The sequence below is a fragment of the Cyanistes caeruleus genome, chromosome 14 (genome assembly GCF_971803275.1).
Source record: "Cyanistes caeruleus chromosome 14, bCyaCae1.hap1.1, whole genome shotgun sequence".
Lineage (NCBI taxonomy): Eukaryota > Metazoa > Chordata > Aves > Passeriformes > Paridae > Cyanistes > Cyanistes caeruleus.
In genome coordinates, this window is record NC_141714.1 from 3,266,380 (window position 1) to 3,288,056 (window position 21,677).

At 44.8% G+C, this 21,677-nt stretch overlaps 1 protein-coding gene across 6 annotated transcripts in view; it reads left to right on the forward strand.

The window, feature by feature from the left end:
• The window catches only part of AMOT (angiomotin), a 60,984-nt gene that overhangs the window by 19,382 nt on the left and 19,925 nt on the right, over nucleotides 1-21,677 (forward strand). For 5 of the 6 annotated variants that reach the window (XM_086850157.1, XM_086850156.1, XM_086850155.1 and 2 more), the window contains 6 exons: nucleotides 6,374-6,539; nucleotides 7,928-8,846; nucleotides 15,512-15,965; nucleotides 17,326-17,470; nucleotides 18,796-18,888; nucleotides 21,421-21,566. In XM_086850157.1, coding sequence (XP_086706283.1) covers nucleotides 7,975-8,846; nucleotides 15,512-15,965; nucleotides 17,326-17,470; nucleotides 18,796-18,888; nucleotides 21,421-21,566 — 1,710 coding nt within the window. In that variant the 5' untranslated portion in view covers nucleotides 6,374-6,539; nucleotides 7,928-7,974. Of the gene's footprint in view, nucleotides 1-2,550; nucleotides 2,721-3,078; nucleotides 3,278-6,373; nucleotides 6,540-7,927; nucleotides 8,847-15,511; nucleotides 15,966-17,325; nucleotides 17,471-18,795; nucleotides 18,889-21,420; nucleotides 21,567-21,677 lie in introns of those variants that run through there. The other variant, XM_086850158.1, reaches the window with a different exon arrangement.

A 21,677-nucleotide genomic window follows, 5' to 3' on the forward strand; every position in this document is an offset into this window, starting at 1 on the left:
TGATGAAGTTTATATTAGCAAAGCAGAAGTTGTGCTGGTGTGGTTTACACGAGGTTTCCTAAGCAATACACCTAAAACCAATTATTTCCTACTGTAACTGCATCTGTTTTAGAGTGGTTGCTGGAATACTTGCATTGAAAGAAATCAATTCCCTGAGTGACATAGTTGTGGCAACAAAAAAAACATCAGTGTAGGCCAGGCCTTAGCCAGTCACCACTGTGCTAAAATGAATGGAGTAATATCTTCCTCCCAATGTGGTGGTGAGGCTCAATTAATCATCTTATAGGTAATTAAAGGTTTTTTACAAGGTGCACATGGAAAAGCCCAGGTGGTTATGATAAAAGAACAACACCAAAACCACTTTTATAACATCCTTGTTGTCTAAAAATGCGGTGGGCTGGATCTTCTGTAGGCTTTTAGTTTGAATTCATATTTTTAACCCATGGTACCCACTGAGATCTCTTGGTGGTGTTGGGCTGTCCCTGTACTGAACTGGGTTTGTGCCCTTCCTTGGGCCACAGCATCTGTGGCTGATAACTGGGAATTTACCTGTATTTTAGCTGTTTCTTTTTCTAAAGGAAACAAAAAGCAGGCCTTAGACCAAAGGAGGGGACATTCCTGCCTGCTTTCCGGATTTTGTGGTTACTCCTGTTAAATTCTGTGAAACTGCATTCTTAAATAAGAAGAGCTCCTCCATATGGGGGCTTAAAATAGTTTAAATTGTGGTATTACTAGAAAAAGCCAGAAAATTCCATGCTAAAGTTAGGCCCTAGTGGTTGTTTTCTTCTCTGCATCCTCCACCTACGTTTTTTGGGGTTTTTTTTGTGTGTGTGTCAATTTATGATACAAATTTTCAGGATGTCACAACTGACATATGAGGAAAAACTACCTCAAGGAGGCCCAAAATGGATATATATCTGTTTAGGGATCGAATTTCCATTGTTTTCAGGACTTCTTAAGCTTTTTGGTTCGAATTTTGACTTCTAACATAGATGGTGATTCCAATCTTTTTTTTTTTTTTTTTTTTTTTTTTTTTTATCTCAGCAGCAATTAAAAGAGTCTGATCCTATCTGTAGGGACAAATGATGCACTGTCAACATTTTGCTCCCTTCTGATAATGCACATGAAACTGGTTTGCGTGTTTGAAGATTACATTTTACTCTCACATGGTTTTCATTATCTGAGAGCCCCGAGGAGAGGCCTGGACTAAATCAGGGAAGGAATGGAGAAACCACACAATGCAATGAAACTGGTGCTGAGGCATAGTTGGGATAGTTGTGGGACAGGGGCTGCTGACGACAGAAGCAGGGCGCTGCCTGAGTGCCAGCAGCAGCAAGAAGTGGAGCATTTGCAAAAACACAAAACAAATCTTGAAGTTGAATTAAAACTGCGGCTTGGGCTTGCAGCAATTCCCCAGTTCTGCAAGGATAATTACTGGAAATCACTGAAGTTTGAGGCAAATTAATCTTGCTTGCTCTGTGCTGGGAAGGCAGCCCTCTGAAATGAGACCTGGTGTGGCAAAAGCTGCGTGGACTTGAGCTGGTTTTAGCAAGAGGACGTTTAAAAGGTGAGATCTTGACTTTTCTGGAGGTGGTAGCAGAACTTCCATTGCCTGTGCTGGAATTTGTGTTTCATTAATTATGCAGAAATGGCAGTACCTGTCCCTAAAGGGTTGTGACTCTGCAGATGTGTGAGCAGTGTTAGGTAGTGCTGCGTAACAGTTTAAGTAACGGAGTGGTGTGATGTCTTCATGTAGAAATATTCTCAATAAAAGCAGCTGGTTTTCCTATTAGACTGGTGTATTCAGAATAAATCCTCCTGCCCCTGTGACTTTTAAAATTTTATGGAGGAATTGAAATTCCATAGCATTCTTTACAAAATGCTTAAAAGCCACGACACATTCCTATTTATACCGGGCTTTGTAAGTGTTTATTCTCTTTTTTTTTTTTTTTGTCCTTTTGTAATATAAAACTTAAATTATGCTGGTGAAGATTATAGGAACTTCCCTGTGAAGAAATTGATACTTTTTAGTGAGGGGAGCAGTAATTCAAGGGTCAAGTAAGGTCTTCTCAGTTTTTTTTCCTTTGAGATGTAATTTAGAGGGGATCTTCCCATGTTGGTGTCTTGACTTATTTATCTCCAGCCAGGCCAAGCAACTTGCTGCCTTTTCTTCAGGCCTGCCAGGCTTCCCTGTGCCTGGTCCCAGTGACAGAAGTGTTTGAGGGGCAGGGTTAGGGACAGTCTAATCCTTGCTCAGGTGGACTCAGTTTGGCTGGGAGAGTTGTTAAAACCGGGACCAGTCTTTGATTGTTCTCTTGTGTTGCTGTAGCAGGATGATCTAATACAATGGGTATGCATCTTATTTGCCCCCCTCCGGGTGACATTGTTCTTGTTTTTCGTTAAAAGAAGGAAGTTTTTCTTGTTTGCCCGGTGACTCTGCCCTTCTGGAATGAAGATGAGTAATGCTGGCAGTGCTCCATGCACCTGCTCGGTGCCACCCTCCGGGATCACCTGAGCCACGGGCAGCAGATGGAGGCAGGCAGGGCTGGGAGGGTTGAATGGGAGCTGGGGAGGTGTTTATGGTTGGAGTCTGGAACCTCCTCCTGGTTAGGAGCAGGTGCTAAAGAGCTCTCACAACGCTGGGACTTGTTGAGTTCTGCCTTGCAGGTCTGGGTGTCGGCACCAGAGGTTGGGAACCTTTATAATCCAGGACTGTCCTGGTGTGTATTCTCTCCCTTCCTCCTCCTCCTCTTTGGGCAGGACTGAAAGGAAGCAAAGAGCATTCAGTGATAGCCTCCACTATTCATTAAATAATTTGGGACCTTGCCTCTGAGTCCCTGGTGCTCCCAGCCACTCCAAAGTGAGCGTTTGTGCAGAGCAGCCACAGTTCCAATGGTCTTGGAGATACAGGCTGAGTGAATTCTGCAGGATCAGGGATCAGCCTGCTGGGGTTTGCACGGGCCATGGAGCAGCAGAGTGTTTCCATTACCCACAGGGGTGACTCAGCATGGGAGTATTGCCCAGGGACCTCACAGCTGGTCCTTTCCGCACTGTTTCCTGTCCTCTCCTCTATTGCAGAGTGCAGGTCTGTCTGAAGAACCTAAAGAAGAACCTGCACCTAAAAAACCAGCCTAAAACTTCATCTACCTGGTAGCATCCCATCCCCTGCTGCCAACCAGGATGGGCAGTATCACGAGCACATCCTTTACGAAAAACCACGGAACTGCTTTACAGAATTTGCTGCTGGAGTTTGAAGTCTGTCACTGGATTGTTTCAGGTGTGAGTGACACAAAACTTAGGAGTAAAACTGAAAGTGCTTAACTGTACTGCAGCCCTGATGAGGTGGTGAACCTGTTCCCATCCCACCTGATGCGTTAGCTAATTAGCTCCCTGGCTAAGCAGTAATTCTGGGCAAGTATGCACAGGCTGTCCTCACAGGGACTTTTGCATTCCTCTTCATTTCACAAGCTAAAGAAAGATGCTTCTCTTTGCTTGTGAGGTTATTATTGCTTCATGCAGGTTAATTGAGCTATAGCATTAGAGCCACTCATCAAATAGTGGTGAGTCGCTCACTTGTCTAAGCTTGTTTATTTTTATAATGCTGGAAAATATTTGCATGCTGTACAGAAATGTGCTGCTTTGGTTCCCTACAGCCTGGCAGTATTATCATTTTAAATTCTTCATTAATCTTCCTTCCTCACGAGGGACTGGCAAGGTTCCTGTGCATAATTACATGATGTTTAAGACAGAAGCCTCAGCTACTGGGTTTTTACACAATGCCCTGCAAACATGAGGCTTTTCTTCCTTAAATAATACCTACCCTACCCCCCTTTTGTGCTCATTCTTGATCTCGGCATGGTGAAGCATTATTTGCAATTCCTGTGTTAGTTCTACCAGTTCTAGGTTCTGATGTTTCCTCAAGAGTTTTTCCCTCAAATTACCAGGAGTAATTTCAGACCAGAGCTTAGAATGAGGTGTAAGATGATAGAGCTGCGATGTTTGGGAACAAATTGCAAAATTGATTCAGCCTGGGAAATCTCACTGTGGTTCCTTGGATGAGATTTGATCTAAACCTGAATTTTCCACTGGAAAAGGTGTTTCTAGGCTTTGTGGCTGTGGAGAGTGCACCATCCAATCCGTATAGTTTGGCAGATTTGTTGGCAGTCTGATTTCGGCCCTATCAATCATAATAGATGTAGGCTAAACTCCCAAATATGTCTGTTTAAAGTATCTACAGAACCTTCCCAATTTCCTTCCAGCTCTATCATAACAACTTTTCCAGTGCATCTCACTAATTTCCATCTTTGGCACAGTGAAAACCGAAATTGCTGGAAGAGCCTGACACAAATAGAGTTTGGTGTCCAAATAAATAACACATGGGCTTCAGCACCGATTGTACTGTTCATTTTTGTGTTTTGTTAATAGAAAAGTTAACTCACTGGTTCTGCCAGGAGTTTCCAGCCTGCTCAGAAAGCAGATTCCAGGAATGCTGCCACCCAAGTTAGTTGCACAAGATTTTCTTTGTTAATTAAAAATGATGGGATAAAACTGGAAAAAATAGGCTACCAGTCAGTATTTAAAGAAAGCGAATTTGTTGGCCAGAATATCTTCATATTGCATCTCAGCCCACCTTTTGCTTTGGGTTTCCAGGTTGGTTTCTAGTTTACACCCACACTAAAATTAGTAGTATTCAGTTCCAGCAAGTGTTTTCATTGTGAACTGTGCCCTTCCTCCATCAGCTCAGCAGAATGAGCTGGTGGTGCTGAGGAGTGAAGCTCTGTGTGTGAAATGGTTCCTGGAGCATTTGAAGGAGTTAAACATGCACAGATTGGATTTGTCTGTTAAAAAAAAAAATCTTTAAAGCAGAGAGGCAGAATCTCAAGCTGGGTTGTATCTTTGTATTAAAAAAATAAACAACTCCCCCCCACCTCCTTAGATTTTTCCAGTTGAGACAAAAGAAATCTTTGGGTGGAAAGGCAGCATCATATTGCATAATAAAAGCCTTTTTATGCACTAATAAAAAGGATTGCTTAGGGCAGCTTGGTTTAGAAAAAAAAAAAATTAGAAAAAGAAGAGTCAGTGATGATTCTGGTGTGAGGAGGATGAGAAATCCTTAACTTCTGTTGTGCAACACTGGGAAAAGAGGCTAGAAATTGCTCTAGTTATCTGCTATCTTTAATGCCTGGTTTAAAGGTTCTTTACTGCATATTTGCTGGCAGCTGTTTTCAATATATCCCTCTCGAGCTAAGTCACCAGTTAAGAATTTGACATTAGCTGCTTTTTTCAGCCACCATCTTGAAGTACCACACCACACAACACTGCCTTGTTCTCTCCTTAGATATTGTTCATGTGCCTTGAAATTGCTGTTGACACCTCAAGTATTTAACTTGCAGATCTGAGATTAGTTTTTGTTGGGTGTGGATTTGTGCCATAATAAGTCAGAGACAGAAGTATCCACGTCTGCATTCCTTCACTACATCTGTTCACTTTATTTTTTGCAACATTCCAGGAAATTAAGTTAAATTATACATATCAATGAATATTTTTAGTTTTGCTAGTTTTGTTTTCATTGCCTTTCCTTAAAGTATGAACACACTGAGTGCACAAATACATTCCACATCTTTTGCATTGCTTACCTTTTTCTTTAGGATACCTTCAGTAACTTCTTGTAACATGCCTAAACACACACTGTTCTGTATTCTCCTGTTTCTCCTCTCAATGGTTAAAGTTTCTTTACTGCTTCATATTCTGAAGGAGAAAAGTAACGTAATTAAAGAGTGTTTTGGGAATTAGAGCTGTGCTCTGCAATGTATTTCTGGCATAAACTCTTGTCAGTGTCCTTTTCTTCCTCTGACTTTCCCAGTCTGTAAAATAAAGCTAATATTCACAAGCTGATCATTCTCACAGTCATTTCTGAGGCACACTGTGTTGAAGTTTATCAAGCATTTCACTGTGTCACCCTCCAGCAGAGGATTTCTGCTGACACAGTTTGAAATACTCAGCACCACTGGCAAAGGAGCCATAAGCACAGGGCATCCTCATCTGTGCTGCAGCTTTCATTCTGAGCAAAAAAATAAAACAATGGAGTTAAAGAATTAGCGGGTTTTAATCACTGTTTCACTTGGAGGCACAGATGGGACAAAGCATTACTTGGCAACATTTAATCTTGGAGCAGAAATGGTCATGATTAAAGCAGCAGCTGGAGTAGATTGCTGGGGACACAGGGGTTCATTCATCCTAAAGGGATCAAAATTGTTGGTCTCTGGGAGAAAACAAGAAGCTACAAAAAGGAAAATCTGAAATATGGGCCAAGGTTTATTATTTGTAGGGTCTCATCTACTGATGAAAATGATGTTTTCAATACTTTCCTCAGAATTATTTTGGGAGCGAAGAGAGTATCAAGTGATCTGGCCTGCTGAAGAGGAGCCTGAAGCCATCTCTGAGTGGAGATCTTGGATTTGCAGGAGAAAGGCTGAGTGTGTCCCCCCATGTGGCAGAACTGCTCCTCCTTACCAGGGAACTCCAAGTGAAGGACAAAGGTATGTGCCACTTCAAACAGGATTTCAGAGGAGTCACATTCCAGGTCAGCTAACAGGGCCTGAATTCCTGCCGTGGTGAGCAGCCTGGAATGAGGTGGATTTTAACCTTCTCTTCATTAAGGTTTGCACGAGGCTTTTGTGTGCCCAGTGTGAGTCCTTGTGTTGCAGGGGTTGGCTGGTCTGAGGGAGCAAATGGGGAGGTTGTGGAGATGCAGCACAAAGCAGAACCTTCAGGCCTCCTGATTCCTGGTTCTGCTACAGAAAAAACTGTTTGGAACAAGCTACCTTCTGCTAAAGGACAATGTAATACAGAAAAAAGGTGTCCAAAGAAAATGCTAGAAGAGCAACATGTGTTCTGCTGTCAGGGCAGAGCCACAGCTTGGACAGCAAATGAGGCTTACTCTATTCTGAGCTGTTCTAGCTCAAAAGTAGCTCTGCTTTCAGTTACATGTCTCAAAGGTATCATTAATTTTTGATATTTCAACTCAGGCAAGGCCAATGGGCCTGAGTTTCCATGACACAGTCTGGACTCTGCTGGGAGACTGAGCAAAATGTAATTTCTGTTGGTCACTGGCTTAATCTGTACTTAGGATGTGCCTGACATTGGCTCTTTGTGTGTCTCTCGTTGGGACGCAGTGTTTTTTCCTGCCACTCGGAGGTCTTTTTCTGTTCCTTAGATCAGACAAGTCTTTTTCCTCCCCTTGCATTTGCATGCATTCCGCTGAGGATATTTAGATGTGTGAGGATTTGGTTGCCTTTGTATAGCAGGAAGTTCCTGAGTCCTCACTTGCACCATGCCTGGGGTTTTCTGCAGCAGGGAGAAGAGGTGCTGATCTCACTCTGGGCATTTAATAACTCCGAAAACCTGCTTGCTAACTAGGTATTCATGAATTGCTTTATCTAAGCTGAGAGATTTCTTTACTTCTTTTGAACCATATGCTATCTCAATGGGCCTCTTTGACGTTTTTTTATTCTTTCCCTTAAAACCGAGGAGTTGCTGATTTCACACTTCAATCCTTGTCTGCCTACAAATATGGGAAGTGTATTTCACTGTTGGTAACTCTAAGCATAAAGCAAACAGGTTTCATCATTTTGTGAATTCCACGTCTCCTTTTTGCCCAGATGCTGTCTGAGGTATTTGGCATGCATCCCTACAGCTTGCAGTCGATTGATTTGCCTATAAACTTTCAAGTCACCTTTCATCACCTTTCTGAGGCTTTGCCCCCCGGGCATGCAAGTCCTTCTTAGGTCAAGGGCCTTGATGACCCCCATTGTTATGGGAACCTTTGGTAATCTAACCTGCTTTTTTTCTGTATTTCAAGCCCTGGCTCCTGAATATCTCTCCCTGGATCCACTCAGGCGCTAATAACCGTGTCTCCTTTCCTCAGGTCAAGGGCAGCTTTTACATTCCACCCAAAAGGCACCACAGTTTGAGATGAGGAATTCAGAAGAACAAGCAGCTACGACAGTTTTACAGCGCCTGCTGCAGGAGCAGCTCCGATACGGGAACCCAAATGACAACCGCAACCTTCTCGCCTTACACCAGCAAGCCACAGGGAATGCCCCCCCTTTCAGCAGCACCGGCAGCCCGGCCTCTCAGAACGAAGGGCTGAGCTCCCAGGACCACCAGCTCGTAACTCATGCTGCCCGCCAGGAGCCCCAGGGCCAGGAGATACAGGTGGACAACAGCATCATGGAGAAGCAGCTCTCGCCGCGGCTCCAGAACAGCGAGGACCTCCCGACCTACGAGGAGGCCAAGGTGCAGTCGCAGTATTTCCGGGGCCAGCCGCACGCCAGCGTCGGGGCCGCCTTCTACGTCACGGGCGTCACCAACCAGAAGATGAGGACTGAAGGGAGGCCCACGGTGCAGCGGGTGAGCCCGGGGAAGGTGCACCAGGACGAAGGACTGAAGGACCTGAAGCAAGGCCACGTGCGCTCCCTGAGCGAGAGGCTGATGCAGCTGTCCCTGGCCACCAGCGGGGTCAAGGCCCACGCGCCCGTCACGAGCGCGCCGCTCTCCCCGCTGTCCCCGCTCTCTCCCCAGCAGTCCAGCGACCCTTACAAAAATTCTGGCTCCAATGAGTTCTACAAGAACTCGGTGCAGCCCCCTTCCCAGCCCAGCATGAAAGGAATGGAGCAGCGGGGGCCTCCCCCTGAGTATCCTTACAAAAACATGTCCACCCCGTCTATGAACTGCAAACCCCAGGACTCGGGGCATTTCTATAGTGACCATCGCATGAGCCAGCAGGGACGATCTGATGGGCCTATGATGAGGTATCAGCATCCCCCTGAGTATGGCTCAGTCAGGTAAGCGAGACCTTCAAACAAACCCCGTGACAGCCACGTAGGGAATGACAATATAAAACTCAGTCCATCGCCTTCAGTCCTGAGGCAGGTTTTCCCTCAGCAAAGACCCCATCTTCATTCGTGAGATGACATGTTGTGTTTAGCTGCAGACTGTCTGGAAGGACTGGTACCTGCTTCAGTAGCTGCCTAGAGAGGCCTGATGCTTTTCTACCAAAAAAAAAAACCCAAAAAAAACCCTAAACGAGCCAACTTGATTTTATGGTATGGGGAAATTTAATGCTGAGGCTCCAGAGCCTCACAAAAGCTGTGCTACAAAAGCTGAAGTTATGGTGTGATTCATTGTAGAAACTTGTAGTTAGTTACTTATTGCAAGGCTTAAGTTGTTCTTTAATTACATCTGCCAGACAAAATTTTTTTTTTAAAACTGCATCACATAGGAAAGGAGAAAGTGAAGGAGAGCAATAATGGTGCAGGTAGCAAAAATCACCTCTGAGCTTCCTGTAGAATTGTTAAGATTTTATTTTCAGTGGATTGAAGTTTAGGAGAGGAAAATGGAGTATGCTTTGTGCCTCATCCCAGACTTGCTTGTTCAGCATTTGCTCATTTTTCTTGCATCGTTTGAAATCTCAGCCTGTTCTGGTTCCCTCTAGATAAGGAGCTGGATTTGGCTTGAGCCAAACACTGATGTCCATGTGGGAAGATGAAGTTTTTTAAGGTGGGCTAAAACCGCAGTTTTACTTTACCTGTTCCCATACTGCCTCATCTCCGCCTCACACCAGGTGGTACCCGGTGTGACGATTTTGGCCTCATTTTGGAGCTAAAAGGGTAATTCAGAGGAGCAAGGGGAGGATGTAAATGGAGAGAGGTCTCTGTGAATTTGTGTTTGCACATTTTGAGGGGCTCATGAAGAAACCAGTCAGTATTTGGGAGCAGAGTCCGAGCTTTAGGGAGTTTGAATCTGCCCAGAACCTTCCTAGCCCTATGAGGAGCTATTTTCAGAGTTTGTCCACCATTGTTTGTGATCTGAAATGACTTCAGCAGCATACAAGCCTGATGAAAAGGCCCTTTGATCTGGCTAAATAAATAATAAAGAGGCCAGGAAAAGGGGAAGTAAAGGGTTTAGGGGGGGTAATGATTGTAGAAGCTCATTGCAAATGTTTTTGCAAATTCAAAGGCCTCAAACCTCTGTGCACATGGGACAGAGAAACAGCTCCTCAGTGGTTCTGCTGCATCAGAAATACTCCTTATATTATATGCAGTGAGACGTAGCCTGCTTGCTGTTCAAGGGAGAGGTATTTGAAAACACGCCAGCAGTCAGCTCCTCTAGACAGGGTGATTTTTGTCTGTATTGGATGGATCCTGGCTGCTTTGAAAGAACATGGTGGGGGGAAGGAGGGGGAGGAGAAAGGTTCAGCTGGCAAGGTTTCCAGTAGGGGAAGCAACTGAAATTTGTCTTCAAAGCACTGGGAATCTAATGAGGTTACTTTTTAACCTAAATAGCTGCGCAGAGGAGAGGTTTCCTTTGCAAGCAAATGCTGGAGCAGTAGAACAATTGCAAGACTAATCCATAAATTACAGAGCAGCGTAGCAAAGGAAGGGAACGGGTCCTCTATTCCCCTCCCTCTCCCCCACGCTTTAAGAGAAACTGTCATTTAGACAAGAAACCTTCTGTGTTGCTAAAGGTGCAGCTGGGTGATGGTGTAGGGATTTTAAAGGCAAGCAGCTCCGGGGAGAGCCTTTGCCTCGCACCAGGAGTGTCCTTGCAGTCTCCCGTTTTCCTGCGCCGTCGATCGGGATTCATTTGGATTGGTAAATGTGTGCATTTTTTGAACTGTGCGTCAAGGAAACAAAGCCCCTTCTCTCTGCTGCCGAAGCCACACCCTTTTCTGCGGGTTTTTCCCCTCATTGTTCGGGGGAATTTGAGGGTGACCTAATGATGCGGTTAAATAAAACTCGTTGAGCAAGATAAACATTGGGGAATTCACAGCATTCTCATGCTTCACCCTCCCCAGTCTGGGAAAGGAATGGGCTGTGTGGTAAGTTTAAACCAGTCTGCAAACAGTTTGCCTCACCTGCTCCTGGGCGGTGTAAAGTTTGGGAACAGTGTATGTTGGTAATGATGTTGGTTTAATGTAAATGCCGGGCATGCCGGAGGCATCTCTGCTGTTATTTGGAAATTTTAAAGAAAATTTAGAAGAGGGCTGGCCGCATGTGAAAGCTCCGGAGTCGAGTTCTCTCCCTAATACCTCAACTGCACTTTAGCATTGGTGGTGAAAAGAACCCTCCAGTTCCAGAGCAGAGCACGGGTGCCTTGGGCTCCGTGTCCTGGGGGCTGCAGGGGCTCCTGTGGCAGCACAGTGACAGCTGGAGCAGGTCTGGGTGCAGAGGCAGCCCCTGTCTGATGCAGGTCTGGGTGCAGAGGCAGCCCCTGTCTGATGCAGGTCTGGGTGCAGAGGCAGCTCCTGTCTGATGCAGGTCTGGGTGCAGAGGCAGCCCCTGTCTGATGCAGGTTTGGGTGCAGGGGAAGCTCCTGTCTGATGCAGGTCTGGGTGCAGAGGCAGCCCCTGTCTGATGCAGGTTTGGGTGCAGGGGAAGCTCCTGTCTGATGCAGGTCTGGGTGCAGAGGCAGCCCCTGTCTGATGCAGGTCTGGGTGCAGAGGCAGCCCCTGTCTGATGCAGGTTTGGGTGCAGAGGAAGCTCCTGTCTGATGCATTTTTGGGTGCAGAGGCAGCCCCTGTCTGATGCAGGTTTGGGTGCAGGGGAAGCTCCTTGTCTCTCTGATTCAAGCGCCATCCTCTGTCTGGAGCCCAAATGACTGAACTCCTGCTGTGGTGATTAATCCCATTGACTTCACAGAAAGTTTTTGAGGTCTACAGAATTTGTCCCATAATTAGTAAATCACTCTGTGCACTGCGTTCCCCTGAGCACCATCAAAGTGGGGGCTAATCAGGTGTGACTGGGCAGCAGAACAAAAATTCCTGGGTTTGATTTCGGCTGTGTAATGGAGTGGAGCCTGCTCCCTCCCGCAGTCAGCATTTCCTGGTTTGTGCAGAAGGGCTGGGGAAGAGAGGGGAACTGGAGCTTCTTGAACACCAAACAGGCAGGAGAAGCTGGGAAGGCATTAAAAAAAAAACCACCTTAACGAGCCAGAGACCTTTCCTGATCCCTTCGTTCTTGTGCCTTCCCCACCGTGCTGCTCTGCCCACAGACCTTGTGTGTGACCCTCTGTCCTGGCAGCCTGAGCACCCCTGATGCTGCAGAGCTGCCCTGAGTCCCTGGCTCTGTCTTCCTGCCTGAAAAGCTGAGCTGACCCTTGTAGCTGCAGAGCCATAAATCCAGGTTTGTACTTGGCCTGTGTGGAGTGTTCCTCTGGTCCATGCCAGGGAGCAGAAATTCCTGCGTGGTGCACAGAGAAGTGGCCCTTAAAGTTATGCTTTCAGACCCAAATACTTGTGGGGGTAATTGCTTTGAGTTTTTGTTGTTGTTTTTTTTTTCCTTGCATTTGGTTTATTTAGCTCTCTGTGACACTGAGGCAAATGGAAGGAGATTGTGTAATTTTGTTGTATATGTGCTTTGAGAGTCTACATTTTTTCTTAAGTGGTTGGTTCAGATAAAATTGTGATTACTATTGCAGGGTTACCTGAGGACTCATTCTCTCATAGAGGGAATTTTCTGCTACCATTTTATCAGCAATACTGTTACACCAATAGTAATTTTTACCTTTACATTTTGCAGTGTAGCATAAAAATCTTGAAAAATCCAAATTGTGTTCATTTATCTTTCTGACTTTCTCAGCCCAAAATTGCTTTACCAGAGAAATAAATCCTTCACTTCTCTTGTTAATATAAAAAAATCCCAGAGCCAGTTATTTTGTACCCACAAAATGTATGCAAGTATTTTATAAGACAAAATTGTTAGCGGGGATGCTAAAAAGTTCTTTGAATGTGTATGTAAAAGTTGGCATGCAAGATCTTAAAAAAATCTGGTGTCACTGTGAGGTTACTGTGAGGTTAGGATTTTTAAATTTTTTTTTTCAAGGCAGGATGTATTAACCCAGCGGTGCTATTCTGTTGGGAATATAAATGCATTTGTGACATTTTGGAAGCCCTAATGCTGTTGGTAATGCCACAGGACTAGAGGCTCCAAGCTCTCATGTTCTAGCTAGAGCCCACAAGATTGGTATCATTTCAAGATTATGAGAGGCTTTGGATGCAAGTGCCAAGATGCTGGAATTCTTGGAAATGTATCCTGTTTAGAAATACTCAGCCACGATCTCCTAGAGTTGTTCTTTACAATAGGTTTTTAAAAAAAAGCATCATTACAAGGCATGTCAGTTTGACTGGCCCTTCAGAATTAAAAGTGCTGCTGTTGTGTTTCTTTGTCCATCATTTTGTTCCTTTCATTGGTGCTCAGGATGACAAGGTTCTGTCACTGGATCTCTGTTGATAGAATAACAAGATGTTTTTAGTCAAATAGCTCAAATTGTTAACACTGGCATCTAAGTCATCCTCATTAGGCTTATAAGATTAACTCACTGAGACCAGTCTCCCTGAGTAACTGCTCCAGGTTGTTTTCAGACTGGAAAACAGTGTTTTCTAGGTTGAAAATTGTTTTTTTTTTTATTGCATCCATGAGGCAGACTGGCAACGTATTTCTATTTGATCTAACTCTGTAGGTCATCACAGATGAAATGTCACAGCAAGGTTATTCCCTAATTGATTGCAGCATCAAAGCAGAGCTGTGGAGATAGGTAAAGAATAAACTCAGGGAGATGAGTGGCTTGTGAGGATGTAAAGTTTTAACTCTGCACACAACTGGGTGAGCTAACAAAGCAGCTGGAAACCACCTGAGACAAACCAGGTGACCTTGAGCATGGCCTGTGATGGTTTTGCCTCATTCTTCATTATGAGAACTGGCAAATGAAGTTAATGAAATCAATGCAACAATAAGTAGAGCTGCCCCCCTGGGAGGAGAAGAACCAAATTGCTGCTACTAAGCTGAACATTCCTGAGGAAATTAATTGCACATAACTCTTCAGCATGACCCCTGAAATCCTCATGCTGCAAATGATCGTTTCTGGGGAAATACAGCTCCTGAAATGATGCTGCTGGCAGGGATCACAGTCACCTGAATGTGAGATGGAGAGAAACAGTAGCTAGAGCAGTGATTCTTTGTTTTGTCTTAGTTAACAAAGACTAGATTTTTTTCTTCATTAAAAATTTTGAGTGGGAGCTTGGAGGTTTCTCTGCTGGGAAGCAGGGCAATGAGACATGAGGGGCATAATGCTGAAATAGTGAACCCTGTGCTGGGCTGAGAGCTGCTGAACTCCCCTGTGCTGCTGCCAGATGTGAGTAATGCCCAGATGTGAGTGGTGGGTATGAGGAGTGATTCCTCCTTTCTTGGAGAACAGGAAGGATGGTTATGAATGTTTGCACTTGAAGTGTTTTGTGTAACCCCTTAGTTCCCAGCTCAGCTTCCTGCTCACTGTTGTCAGTTCCTCCAAGGCTCCTGGTGCTGTGGGAATGCTGTGAGCTGCCTTGTCCATCCTCTGCAGGGCAGGAGTCCCTCCTGGGAGCACAGGCAGCCAGGGGGGTATTCTGGAGCAGCTCTGGCCAGGTGGAACAACAGTGTGTGCTTTTCCAGCTGCAGGGCTGAACTGTATCCCAAAGGGTGGGAAATTTTGTCAGAGCAGCAGGAGTGTTTCAGGACACGCTGAACTGCCAGGCTGGGTCTGCTCTGGGCTGAGCTCTTTGCTCAAGAAGAGACTGGCTGCAGCATGGAGAGGGAGAGACTTCAGTTGTTAGAATAAAGAACATCCAGAGAAGTTAAAGGTTGAATGTTTCTGGAGGAGAAAGCAAATCCTGCCTCCTGAGGTCATCCAAGCATGATAAATCCACACAGTCTTCTCAGAAAGATTTCTTATTTGGCTAATGCAGCAGGAGTTGAGCTGGGGATCTCCAGAGCCTGGGAAATGTGAGAGGGTGTAGCTTGGATTTATCTCTGTGATGGACTCAGGCATGTTATAGATTGTTAGATGTGTCTCTGATAGCTTGCAGAGGTTATTGTTAGGAGCAGTAAACACACCTACTGCATAGGACAGGGTAGGTTGGAATGAAAATGCTGCTTCTGATTCTTGGGTTGGTTTTCAGATCCTTTGTCTCATTTAAGCAGGCTGCAGTTTGTTGGTTGATATTTCAGAAAGCTCAGATCAGTGGTGCTGGAATACTAGCATCAAGCTTAGCCAATGCTTTTAACTCTCTATCCTGATTTGCAGAAGAAAATTAATTGTTTTCTTGATGACAGATGGCACTTAATGGATTTAAGGCCAGAACAAAAGAGCCCATTCATAGCAGTCCTTCCTTAGTTGAGCAGTTTTATCCAAAAAGTGTGGAGAAAAGTTAGAAAAATAATTTTGGCCAGTAGTTGTTGATGTATTTCTGTAAAAAATAGTCTCAAGAGGAAACACCTTTGTGCCTGTAGAATAAATTTCTGCTAAAGATTTGATTTTGAAATGCTTTTTAAAAACAGAGTTGTAAAATGGGATAAAGACTCACTTGAGTCTTTTATATGGGAAGACCTATTCACAGGAGCTACACACCTTGTCCCTGGGTTTGTGCATCTTCCTCTGCATGTCTGTGATGGAGCCTGTGCTCTCTGTTTTCCAGGCAGAACCCAGATGTGCAGCTGCAGTTACAACAGAGACCGCCTCACCACCACAGCCCAACTTCTTCCTTGACATCCCTGGGATCTTTGACTTTGCTGCAGTCTCCGCCACCCTCTAGGCTGTCCCCTTCCCAGCACCAGCAACCTCTGACTCCCAGCCAGGCAGATCCTGGCGTTCTGCCACGGACCCAGCAGCCTTTCTTGTCCAACCCAGTCCATCAGGGAGATCTGTACCGACTATGCCAGCCCTTCCTAGGCCCGCAGCAGCAGCAAGGCGACTCCTACTCCGTGATGCCCCGGGCCCAGCAGATCCCTTCTCCCTACCAGCAGATGCAAGTAGATCCTTTTGCCATCGTTTCCAGGGCCCAGCAAATGGTGGAAATCCTGTCAGAGGAGAACCGGTCCCTACGACAGGAGCTGGATGGGTGCTATGAGAAAGTGGCCCGGCTGCAGAAGGTGGGTGGTTGTGGAGTTCAGGCATTCTCCTGTCTCTGGTCTAGTCCCTAATTTAATCATTTAATCTGCAACTGTTGGATTCCTTTGCTGAAGGGATTGATTATGTACTTTAGAGTCTTTTGTATGCAGATTGGTTAGTCTGTGTCCTGTGCCTTTGGGCATCAGCTTAATTTTGGCAGAAGATGGAATCAAAGCCTTCAGTTTTCTGCTAACAGTTCATTGACTGTGCTCAGAAGCACGTCCTCCTCAGCTGCTGAAGAGCTGCTTGGTTAAGTTAAGGCTTGTCCAGGATAGCAGCAGGTTTCATTTTCTCAAAAAAACTTCAGAGCTGCAGAAAGGGCCTGTTTGGGATGGCATGAGACCACAGCCACTCAAGGAAGCACAGGGGACATGGCTACAAAACTGGTTGGCACCACAGTGTGCAGGGCAAGTAGTGCTGCTGTGCCTACACTAAAGACATTTGGACTGCAGGACTGGGATTAAGACTCCTTTTGTCCTTCTCTCAACACCACACAATTTCCATGAAAACTTAATGTCTTGATTTGGACCCAGCTGAGTAAATGATGCTAAGACATTTAAGAGAAAATACCCCAGTGAGACCCATCATTAACGTGCATGTGTGGAGGTATTTTCATGCTGCCTCAAAGAAATAACTTCTTGATGACCAGTGGTCTAAAGCTGGACAGAAGGTCAGCTTTGCTTTTGCCTTGCAGCTGTGGAAAGGCTGATGCTACTTAGCAGTGTTGGACTTCGTGGACCTTGCTGTGCTCTTTGCACTGAGCAGTGTTTGAGGTCAGAAAAATGTGTGGCTGCTTGTCTTTGCGTCCAGGTGACCAGTGTGGCTTTCCATGCTCATTATTCCTCATGTTACCTCTAACCAGGGGCATATGTTCATTTAGTTGTATTTTTGGGGAAGGTTTCTGGCCAGGAAATACTTGAAAGGATTGTTTGACAGCTTCCTGATAATGACAGAAGGATACAAATGCACTTCCCTCCACCTCCCTGTTGATCACTTGCTGTAGACAGTGCTGATGGGATTTGCTGTGGTGTGGATCCACACTTCCATAGCAAACCATGGCCAACAAGGAGAGTTAGGAGAGAATCTCCTGCTCTGGATGATCAAAGAAGCTTTACACTGAAGGCTAAAAGGAAGGATAAAGCATATTTTACTGCAAAATTATTCAGCCACTGGTATTTTTTTCTAAAAGGGATTCATCATGGACCTGAGACTTTCTTTTACTTAATGTACAAGTGTAGGTTTCCCTCAATAAAGAACACTTGAGACAAAGTAATCTCCTGTCTGAGACAATACAATTTGTTAGTGAGAAATAGTAAGTGCTTGTTTTTGCTTCCACTGCAGCTGGAAACAGAAATTCAGCAAGTTTCAGAGGCATACAAAAACCTGGAGAAATCATCCTCTAAGCGGGATGCCCTGGAAAAGGCCATGAGAAACAAACTGGAAGGAGAAATTCGTAGGCTTCATGATTTCAACAGGGATCTAAGAGGTAAATGAAGTAAAACTTCTGTTCTTCAGTGCTGGGGCTTTTTATTGTTATGCTTACTTGGTGGGAGAGGGTTTTGCTGAAGAATTCAGTGTCTGACACGACTGGAATATGACAGGATACTCAGGTGCATTCAGTAGTCAAGAGATTTTAAGCACTTGCTGGAAGAATGGAAAAGACAGGTTTAGGAGAGGGCTGTAGTCTTTCATTTCCAGCCTGTTTCTCATTGACAAGAAACATGTGATAAGCCAAATACCATAAACCAGATGCAGGCCTGGAATTCTCTCATGTCTTATATCCTAGAGACAATTTGTACAATTTGTTCAGTTTACATGAATGGAAAGAGGTTTTGCTGACTGCCTAATCCCACACCAGGCACGTTCACTTTATTTCCTGTCCAGTGACCCTTTTTGCACTGACATACAAACTGCAGAGTGTCTGTTCTTCCTGAAGGTCTTGTCATTCCTTATCAATGTAGGCATCTGTTTTTTTGGATCTCCCTTCCTTTTCCAGAGTGAGATGTTATTGGTGTCTGGTTCTTGCTAAGAGGCTGAGGCAGCACCACGGCTGGCAGCAGAGTGGTGTTGAGTGGTATTTGACCTTACCAGAGGTAAAAGTTTAAGCATTAGTTTGAAAGGTGGAAAACATCTGCAATTTGAGATTTTTGAAGGTGCACAAACAGTTGTTTAAACTGTAAGTTTAATTTTTTTAAGAAAGCCTTCTGATTGTCCTGCATGCTCTTGCTGCCTCATGTCTTTTACTAAGACCCCCAGAAATTGTTTTGCATCCAGGAGGTAAAGCCATACATTTCCTAGTACTGTACACAAAGGCCTGCATTAAATTATCTTATTCCTAATAAACCACAGCATAAACATTTCATTCTCATTTTCACAGACTGACACAGATTTCTAGCAGCTTGAAGCAGCAGAGCTGTTAAGCTGTTTTTAGGATTTTACACTATTCCCTCAAGTCAGGTAATTGGACAACACTAATCTTCTGTTAAGACTTAGTGGAAAATTATAAGAGATCTTTTAATTGCATGGTAGGATTTATTTGTGTGGAAAAAAATAAAGGTATAAATTGAAAAAATAAACTTCTGTGTTATAAATGCTTAAAATAATTTCTTTGGAACTTTAACCTGCTTTGTCTCATTGAGTGTATTTCCTTAAGGACATAATTAGAAACATTTCAAGAGTGAGCGTCAACTTCCGATAGGCTTTGGAATTAAGAGATCCATTCCCCCAGCATCAGGAATGCCCTGAGCAGATAAAACTTAATGTTTGGGAGTTTTAAATTATTTAATTTGGTTTCATTGAATATTTTTGCAGAACGCATGGAGACAGCCAACAAGCAGCTGGCAGAGAAGGAGTTTGAGGGGTCTGAAGACAATCGGAAAACCATCTCCCAGCTCTTTGCACAAAGTGAGTCACACAGCCAATATGGGTCAGTGGAAAGCTCCAGTCACCCTGGGAAGGAGGACAGTGCAGCAGGTTAATTATCAGCACAGAAATCAGGGCAGTGGCAGTCCAAAACTGGCAGTGGAGAAAGGAGGAGGGATTCAAGAATTCTTTTTCTGTCTGTATGGAAAGCCCATATGATGGGATTTATTAGAGATTTTTGAGCAAAGGTAATTTGCAGTTAAACTGTAAAATTAGTGTTTACCCCATAATTTACATATTTTATCCACTTATTTTATTCCTTGAAAGCTTTGAAATTAAACCTTCCCAAGCTGACAGGAGTCCTGGCACGAGTCAAGGCCAGTAGGAGAGGAGCCTGGTAGGTCTCCTATCTCCTTGCTCTTTAATTTGTCACTGCCCTATCCTGTTCAGCAAAAATAAAGGAGATGAACACTCCTGCAGTCTGCTGGGCTGGGTGAGGATCAGGAATTCTGTCCACAGCAGTGGATTTATCACAAGGCAAACCAAAATGACGGGTGTGAAATGCTGCTTTTCCTTTGTTCTGAAATGTCTTGAGGCCGACGGTGCCAAGCCAACTTTTCTCTCATCCCACAGTGTGCTCCACCCTTCTGACAATGCTCACTTTTCTCCAATTGTTATATAAAAAGGTAGTGCAATAAAATTGCAAAACAGAGTTTTTCCTGTGGTGTAACAGACACTGCAGCTACCCTGACAGATTCTGGTGTTCCTCTCTTATGTCATCTTTAGCTTATTCCTTGTGGTTTGCCTTGCAAGCAAATGGCTGTCAGAGAGTGAATTCCAAATTCCCTGGTGGTACTGGGAAGTCTGGGAGTTTAGTCTCTCCTTCTGAGTGGACACTGAGGTTCATAGGTGCACCCAGAAAAATTGAGGGGTCAAAGCTGTGGGGCCTCTCCTTTTGGATGAACATGGAAGCCACGGTGCTGCATTTCATCAGTCCCAGCATTTCTAGGGGTGCTGCAGGCACTTGTCAATGAAGCAGTTCTCATTTGGAGAAAAGTCTCCAACAAAACCTCCAAAAGCCTCTCTGCAAGCATTTCCAGATTAACAAACAGCCTGGTAGCACTGACTGATACCTGCTGGCATAATGCCACCCTGTCTCAATGCAGCTCAGTCTCTGCAGTACAGTTTAATGTGCTCACACTGGCAGCAACTCATTCCTGGGTGGAGGAGAAATGCTGGGAAAAGATGAGCAAAAAAATTAAGCAGGTGATGACATTTGTCCTTATGTCCTGGGCTGGCTCTGAGCTGCAGTCAGGGCTTGCTCTGCAGAGCTCTGGGTGCTGTTGGTGGACAGGTTTGTTTTGCAACCTGTGTGTGGGCTGTGTTGATTCCCTGGCAGAAGGGAATCTTTAGCTACTCTGTGTTGCTAAAGCTTTGCTCCTGGCTCTTTGCTGGCAGAAGAAAGGGAGTAATTGTGGTCCTGTAAATATAGTTATGCACATGCTTGCACAAATGGGCCTGTGTACTCCATATGCAGTCTGTCCTAACACCCAGCACCTCGTTCCTGTTTTTCAAGCCTTCCACTCCTTGTCCTCATTCCTTTGTCGTGGGATATTGGTTTCTGGAATGCAGTTTCTCTGGTGTCATCAGTGCTGGGTGTAGATCACTCCAGGGAGTATTCTGTGGTTGTGTCTCCAGCAAGTGGGTTAATGTTATCTTTGGAGCTGGTTGGCTTGAGCTAGGAATGGCAACATACACAGAGGACATCAGCTCTGTGTTGTGGCTTTGCCTCACACCCCTGTGTGATAATTTCTCCAATTATTTTTATCCTATCTATTTTTTTTATGAAGGCAGTGACTGTTCCTGCAACACTCAGCATTGCTGCTCCAAAAGCATCCAGCTCTTCCTGGAGAGCAGCAGAAAAGGATGGGCTGCTGTGCTTGGGGTGGCAGATCTGCTCTGAGAAGGGACAGAACAGATGTGTGTGCCTCACTTCTGGCCCAGGGGATCATTTTTACAGGCAATAGAGGAAGACTGAGGAGTTGTCACTGCTGATTTGTTTTCTGACTCCTCTGAAGATATTGCTGGGGGTTCCTCTGAGAAGGGACAGAACCCCCTTCCAGTTTGGAGGGTCAGTGTGGAAAAAAAGGAATACAAGTTTTTCAGGAACACCAGTCTGCTATCTCTCTCCCCAGCCTGAGATATTAAAATTACTCAGTTTGTTTTCCACTGCTGAAAGCTCAGAGGTGAAGAGGTGCCAAGTTTCACTAACAATCTGCATAATCACAGCAAACTACCTGAGTAACTGTACTGAGTGATGCACCTCCTATTCCTTCTCACTATCTTTGTGGCACATGGTTGCTTGAAGGTACCATACTTGTTTTTCAGGATTACAGGTCCTTCTCTTCCTTGAAAGCCATGTCCTTTTATTTTCCCTCTTAGCGTTAGATTTGCATTCTCTTTCTTGTGAGAAGTCCCAGTGCAATCTTCCCTTTACCTCTGGAGTGAAAGGCTCCTGAAAACTGGGCAGAGACAAGTGCTGTGCATTGATAACTATCACTTTTTTATCCATAGACAAGGAGACACAGCGGGAAAAAGAGAAACTGGAAATAGAGCTGGCTGCTGCCCGCTCCACCAACGAGGACCAGCGGAGACACATCGAGATCCGAGACCAGGCCTTGAACAACGCTCAGGCCAAGGTGGTGAAACTGGAGGAGGAGGTAAGGATGCTGAGAGGAGCCAGAGTGGCTTGTGTTCCAGCAAAAGTGGCTGTGGGAATGAGTTTGTCTTGTGGAATTTATAAGGAAATCTGCTTTCTTCAAAGCTGTTTC